The 7198-nt window shown below is 41.1% G+C and overlaps 1 protein-coding gene across 1 annotated transcript; it reads left to right on the top strand.

Moving 5' to 3' along the window:
• Window positions 1–555: 555 nt before the first annotated feature.
• SLC35G1 (solute carrier family 35, member G1) lies at window positions 556–7161 on the top strand. The gene is made up of 3 exons (XM_008564877.1): window positions 556–635; window positions 4136–4316; window positions 6337–7161. Exons 2-3 carry the CDS (start codon window positions 4282–4284, stop codon window positions 7073–7075), a joined length of 774 nt encoding a protein of 257 aa, XP_008563099.1. The 5' UTR covers window positions 556–635; window positions 4136–4281; the 3' UTR covers window positions 7076–7161.
• The last annotated feature ends 37 nt before the right edge of the window (window positions 7162–7198 follow it).

Raw genomic sequence — 7198 nt, 5'->3', positions numbered from 1 at the left:
GGCGCGGGTCTCGTCCCGGGGGCCGGGCGGGCTCCGGCGGGCTGGGGTCCCCGCAGCTGCGGCGCAGGGCCCACCGCGCCCCATCCCCATTCTGTCCGGCGCTCGGGAAAACCCTGGAGCTGCCACCCGGGGAACTGCAAAGCAGACGTCCCCTGCGCCGCCACCAGGACGCGAGAAAGTTTCTGATGGTGTTGGCAACCCTTTGGGGACTCTCAGGCTGCTCCTGTAATCAGTGTTGCGGGCAAGACCTTGGAGTCATGTTGCTGTTCGGTGTTGTGCCCTACCCGAGGTCGGAGAGAGGGGGTCGGGGAGAGAGGCCATCCCGCAGCCCTGCCGAGGTTGGGAGGAAGCTGACGGTGAACACTGATCTCGGTGGTAAACGGTGCTCTGCGAAGAGGAAGTGGAAGAGCATCGAGTGTGGAAAAATGTTTGTCCCAGAGTCTTAGAATCTTGGAAAGGCGGAAATGAGTGGGACCACTGATTATCAACTTTTTCGGATTAGAGGACTTTTTAACAACTGATGCAAAATGAGGCATACCTTGTAAAAGGTCCACTATCCCGTCCTCAAAGCCAGGAACACCACGCGATGATCCCTTGATCTCATTCAACAGATGAGGAAAATGAGTCCCAGGGAGGTAAAGGCTTTGGCAGTTTTTTGTTTTGTTTCCCCAAGATCTGGCGGGTGTGGGCGAAATGGAGCGCAAGTCCAGGCAGCACCAGGGTTAGGATCCCAGCTTGCCAGAAACCCAGCCCACGGCCCTTTGCACTGGCCATGAGTGCTCCTTTAAGCATATTCCTCCCTGAAGTCGATCACCCATCTGGAGCAGTTGCCTGGAAGAAGAGGAAAATAGGCAGATCTTCGAAGGCAAAGTTACACAGCCTGCAGTACCTCATCGTCTGGGTCACCTCCCCTAAGCACGACCCTGGATGTCTGTGCTTCTCATCTTACCCCACTTTTTCCTCCTACCTGTGTGCACTTTTCCCAATTTAGAGAGACAGACCCTAGGAAGATGCTTCTTGATCCATTTCTTTCCTGAATGCTAACAGAAATTATCAGACTTCTAATCATTTTTTAGAAGCATCCTAGGCTAGTGCCTCCAGAGCAGGTATTCCCCCTAGCTGGGTTTACCAGATATGCAGGCTTTGAAGAGGTCAGTTTCTCACCCATCACCCTGTGGCTGAATACATTCTGTTGGAATGCTAGGTCAGTCCAGGCAAACTCTTGAAAGTTTCCTTTTTTTGTGAACCAGAAACTAACACAGTACCCTGAGGAGAAGCACATAGAAAAATGACCAACTATGTAAGCTAGTGCACCTAAAAATCTCGGGTGTTTTAACTTAAAAGAAAGTTGCTAACAGTAAGACTTCGTAATAGTTATTGTAAGGTGATGATGTAATATTCTGAAAACAAGATTTCCATAAAACTACTTGAAACCACTGTACTATTGTCATTGAACTGTGTAACGGTACCATTTTGGCCTCTTGATCTAACTGGTTATCTCAGCAAAGCTTATTTTCAAGTTCAGGTTGTAACTATTATCCATTTTATTTACATTCTTGGATGGCCTTAATGGACAGCACGCAGCTGTCCTAAGACATCTATTTACTTTCTTCAGGGACAGTGTGGATCTTAGACTGAAGCAAGGAAAAGTTGTCTTAGGCCTGTGTCTCACATCCTCCTGGAAAGAGTGAGTTCTCTAGTGTAGCAGTGGTTCTCAAACCAGTGGAGTTTTGTTACAGTTACAGCGATTCTGTTTCAGTGGGTCTGGGGTGGAGCTTGGGAATCAAAGTTTTAAAAGTTTTTCAGGTGATTTTAATTTCCAACCAGGATTGTGAATCACCAGCTTAGAGGATAGAGAAGCTGAGCAACTTTCTCGTTTTCTTCTGAATCAGGAAATTACACTGTGGCCACTTAATTTGAATTATTTAGAGTTGCCACATTATTAGATATGCTTGCAGTGGGTTATGAACATGGAAACACATTACATAAACAAATGCTTCTTTGGATTATGGTATTTTCTTGCTCATTTCTATTGACAGAGAGAATTGAAATTATTATTCAGTAAGAGACTGAGGTTTGCCTGAGTAGAATCAGTCCTTACCCTCATTAACAAATGCTCAAGTTAGACTAGGCTTTCGAACATTTGTCCTGTCCCTATCTGGAAGCATGAGCCTCAAGTGTTTATAGGCAAGAAAATATGTGTGTATGTGTCTTAAGGAAAAGGTCATCAGAGCCAAGGGCATAAAATTACATTTTAAAGAGTTAAAGTATCATGTTAAGTTAAAATATTCCTGGTGAAAAATTAACAAGTTTAGGTTGGAGAAGATCCTTGAAATATAAACCAGGGAGATGTTTTCTGTTCTTGATCTTCTCATTCTGTTCTGTCTGTGGGTGGAGGTTCTATGTATGGGTTGGGTTTCTTTTAAGAAAGACTGTTTCATTTGGACTTGAATCCTGAAATTTCAGAAGCCAATCTCTGAGGCTGACCACAACCAAGGCATTTATTTTGTGGGGCTTAACTTGGGAGTCTTCTAAAGCTTTCTTCTCATGGGCTGAGTGGGTATGTGCAGCTTCTTTCGGCAGTATCTGAGCACATAGGCACAGAACAGAATGTGGAGGGTTCTGGCACCTATAATGGAATGTGACTGCTAGCTCCAAGGAAGTCTCTTCAGCAGTGCACCTAGAGCAGGGAGAGGAGGAGGCCTCAAATGAGAATGGCATCTTTGACTACAAAGGTCAGGCTGTAGAATACACCTGGAAAGACTGCATCATCATCATCATCATCATCATCATCATCATACTTTGTTCTGATTTGCAAAGTCACTTGTGAGCAAAGGTGTCTAAATGACAAGGATGTGGAAATATATTACCTCGTGTTTACATTTATCAGAGAAGGACATTTAAAAAAACATTAAGCAATACTGTCCTATGCTGCATAACACATTGTACATTTCTAGATTGTCATGATAATCATAGTTTTCCCACAAATTGCAGTGTCTCCCCACTCTTCAGTTCTGCTCTGCTTTTAACTGTTGAGGGCCAGTTTTGTATCCTTATCTTCCTGTTTTATATTAGTTTCAAAAAAGAGAGGAAAAAGATAATCTATTTTTCAGTGCATGGCTTATCTTTTAAGAAGTTCTCTGCTTACCCTGCTCCATTTTGCTGTCTTCTGAATGACGGGAGTGAGACTGAAAGCAGGTTGTATTCCCCTTGTAGGAAACTAAGACATAGGAAGTGGCCAAATGAATATTTAAAGCTCACGCAGATTGTCATTAATGGACTGAATACTTGATGCCCTAGAGAAAGCACAAGTTTCCTGGTTCAGATCAAGCCAAGAAGTAGGGATTAGATGGCAGTTCTGTGCAAAGCACTTCGGAGTCAGAGATAGAGGGGTAAAAGACCTGGCCCCTGCCCTCAGGAAGTTTGTGCTTTCCATGGGAAGATAAGTGGTGATCCATGAAAAGTTAAAGATTTGATTAACAGTTCAGAGTAACAAAACGGAGAGCCTTCCCAGATTATGCTGTTGCCAGTAGTGTTAGATTTGAGTCTTTCCATGAAATTCTCTCATATTCTTTCATTCACCAAATAGGGTCTTCCATGTGTCAGCCATGAACAAGATAGCAGGGGTCACAGCCCTGGAGGAGCTTGTACACCTGTGGGGGAAGTCAGATGGTCAACGAATAACATATAACACGGTTAAAACTGTTTTCCAGAAAAGAACACTTGCTTTATAAAGCTGAGTTCACCAGTGAGATGATATAAGATATTATCAATGAGAAGTATTTTTCACTTGCCATCTTGACAAGTATTTCCTAAAGATTTCTCTCACCGTCTTGGCAAGCTTTCTACTTCTTAACGTATAAGTGAGGGATGATTCTTCAGTGAGCACAAGGAAATCCATTTTATAGGGAAAAATAGCATTTTTTTAAAAGGCAGGTGTAAATCGTTGCCCTCAGCTGTGGTTCTTCATAATTGATGGGGAAAATGGAACAGGTTCAGAGAACAGATATGCTTAGGAGGTTAATAATTATAGTCTGTCAGCCATTAATACTGTTCCATTTTTCTCAATTTCTAAGTGAAAATGATAAAACATGCACTTGGAAGCAAGGACTAACCAGAATTTAATCTTTTTCAGAAGCCAAGAAGAAAGCGCCCTGTCCTGGACTTGGCTTGTTTTACACATTACTGTCTGCCTTCCTTTTCTCATTGGGCTCTTTGTGTGTTAAAAAAGTGCAAGACGTCCATGCTGTAGAAATTAGTGCATTTCGATGTGTTTTCCAAATGCTAGTTGTTATCCCTTGCTTAATATACAGAAAGTAAGTATTTCCTAACTGTAAAATAGAAGATACTAATAAATGTGTGTGAGTCTTTTGACCTGCCTAAATTATTTACTCTACAGTATCTGCTTTATCCCTGTCATAGATTTACCGGTTCCTATATCTCTTGGTTCCCATTAATGGGAAGTCACAAGGATCTACCCATAGAAGATTCTACCATAAGCACGAATTACGTGCCCAAAAAAGGAGGAGAAAGATATGGTTATTCATAATCCCCCATTTTGAAAGAAAAAAAATCTTTCTTTGTATATTTTCCTCTATCTTGTACCACCCTCCCTCTTTCCTTTGGTATTTGGAAGAAAAAAAGTAAACAAAAGGAAGTAGTGATGTCTCCTAGTGTCAAAGTTTTATTTAAGTAGAACAGGCTGCTCTCTTACCAGGGCAGACAGAAGCTTCCAGTAATAATATTCAGGTCTTACCCAGAAGATAAAAGGCGTGATCTTGAGCAAGGCTTTTTTAACTACTTTCATACTCACTTTCCTCATATTTAAACTGGAGGGAATGGTACCGTCTGTCCTCTACCCTGCAAGGTAAGTTGCAAGGGTCAAATAATGTTTATTCTGGTTCCGAGCTCTATGTGTAGAATGTAACAGTATATAACAGTCTTTACTCCCCACTCACTGTTCTCTCGCCACCCAATTCCTCTTCTCCTTCGCTAGGGGACCCCCCACTATCCCCAGGATTAAAATTATGCTTCCCCCCCCTGTTGTAACCTCCACACACCCCGGTGTTTCTTAGAACCCTAGGACAGAGACCAGTGGCTCCCTCTGGTGGCTCTTTCTCTCTGGGCAAAGATGCTTAAACTTCAAATTAACATCTTCAGCTGTTTGCCACCAAAGTCTCCTTGTATCTCCTAAAACAGTGCAGATTCACTTAGAATAGTTTTGCTCCATATCCTGAGGATTTGGTGGAAAAAGTGAAAATCTGATAAGATTAACATTGTCAGAAAGTCCTCTGTAAGTGTGGAAAAGGCACAGTATTTTAGGAAATGATGGTAAGACTTCAGAAATTTCTATGGATGGAAACAGAACACTGATACTACCATAATCATCTTCTCCATTTGGGAATAAAGGTGTTTTCAGGGGAGGACACTGTTAGAATTTTCTTAAAATTTTTGGCCCTAATCTGTTTTGATCCATTTTGTGTTTCACTGTCCTGGAAGACACTTAGCCTCTCAAAGTATTGGCCAAGGGTGACCACACTTTCATTTCTAACTCTGAATACCCAGGGGTGTCCATGTCAGGTCTAGATGATGCCATGATGAAGTCCAGCCCTGGCACAGATCAGCGAGTTGCACTTAGCCAGGAACATACCCAAAGTAGGTGCTTAGTAAATATTTAATTGAAAAAAATTTGAGTAGTGGTAATTATACTTATCCAAACACTACATGTTCTTTTTCAGTGTGTTTTAACTCTTTCCTCATGATAGCAATGAACAGTTGTCTCACATTCAGTGCCTAAAATAAATTTTAGCATTGCTTCAACTCTTACAGAAAAACTCATGAGATTGAGAATGTGCATTAGCCAGGACCAAGTTTCCTTATACAGGGCAGCTAAATATCGAAATTGTATTTATTATAAAAATGACACAATTTCATTATAGAAAATCTAGGGAAAATAAATATAAGGAAGGAAAATTACCTACGAGTCCACATATTAAGGTGTAACCACTTATTAACATCTAGTTTATTTTCCTTTTTGTTACTTTTGCAAACGTGTATACATACACATGGGGAAAATAATATCTATTTACTGAATTATACTATTTATGTAGTTCTCTTGTACTGTTTTTGCTTATCCTGTGAACACTTTTTAATGTCATTAGCTATACTTAGAAAATATTATTTTTAAAAGGTGTATGATATTCAGTTGTGGATATTATAATGAATTTAGTATTCCCTTTTTTTATGTTTAATACTTTAAAAATAATGTTTAATTTGAAATTGTAATTTAAACACAAATGCCAGGTTCATTTAATATGCATTTCTTTGAATTTACAGAACTGGGTTTATAGGCCCAAAAGATCAACGAATTTTCCTCATTCTCAGAGGAGTGATTGGTTCTACCGCCATGATCCTTATATACTATGCTTACCAGACAACGTCTCTTGCTGACGCCACAGTTATCACGTTTAGCTGTCCGGTGTTTACGTCCATATTTGCTTGGATATTTCTCAAGGAAAAGTACAGCCCTTGGGATGCTCTTTTCTCCATGTTCTCAATCACTGGAGTGATCCTTATTATGAGACCACCATTTTTGTTTGGTTCCAACAGTTCGGGGATGGAAGAAAGCTATTCAGTCCATCTTAAGGGAATGTTTGCAGCAATTGGACATACCGTATTAGCTGCATTGACTCTAGTTATCCTAAGAAAAATGGGAAAATCGGTGGACTACTTTTTGAGCATTTGGTATTATGTAGTACTTGGCCTCGCTGAAACCATCATCGTCCTCTCTGTATTAAGAGAATGGAGTCTGCCTTACTGTGGATTGGACCGGCTATTTCTCATCCTAGTTGCGCTCTTTGGTTTGGGGGCTCAGGTATTTCTCACCAAAGCAATTCAAATAGAAAAGCTAGGACCAATAGCAATAATGAGGACGATGGATGTGGTCTTTGCTTTTATCTTTCAAATTATTTTCTTTAATGATGTGCCAACGTGGTGGACTGTTGGTGGTGCTTTCTGCGTAGTAGCCAGTAATATTGGAGGGGCCATTCGTAAGTGGTACCAGAGTTCCAAATGAACCATCAGTGCTGAAATTTCACCCATTCAGACACAACTCGCGTGCATGTGCGCGCCCACACACACACCCACACCCACCCTCTCTACCTGGAAAATCTGCATTTATTTCATTTATTATATTTAA

The sequence above is a fragment of the Galeopterus variegatus genome, unplaced genomic scaffold (assembly GCF_000696425.1).
Source record: "Galeopterus variegatus unplaced genomic scaffold, G_variegatus-3.0.2 Scaffold24815, whole genome shotgun sequence".
Taxonomy (NCBI): domain Eukaryota; kingdom Metazoa; phylum Chordata; class Mammalia; order Dermoptera; family Cynocephalidae; genus Galeopterus; species Galeopterus variegatus.
The sequence above is the reverse complement of the archived record's forward strand: the minus strand, read 5'-3'. Positions and strand labels throughout refer to the sequence as shown.

Coding starts and splice junctions, on each gene's coding strand:
- SLC35G1 (XM_008564877.1), top strand. CDS start 4,282: ATGCTAGTTGTTATCCCTTGCTTAATATACAGAAA. Junction 4,317..6,336: donor CCTTGCTTAATATACAGAAA/GTAAGTATTTCC, acceptor TTGAATTTACAG/AACTGGGTTTATAGGCCCAA.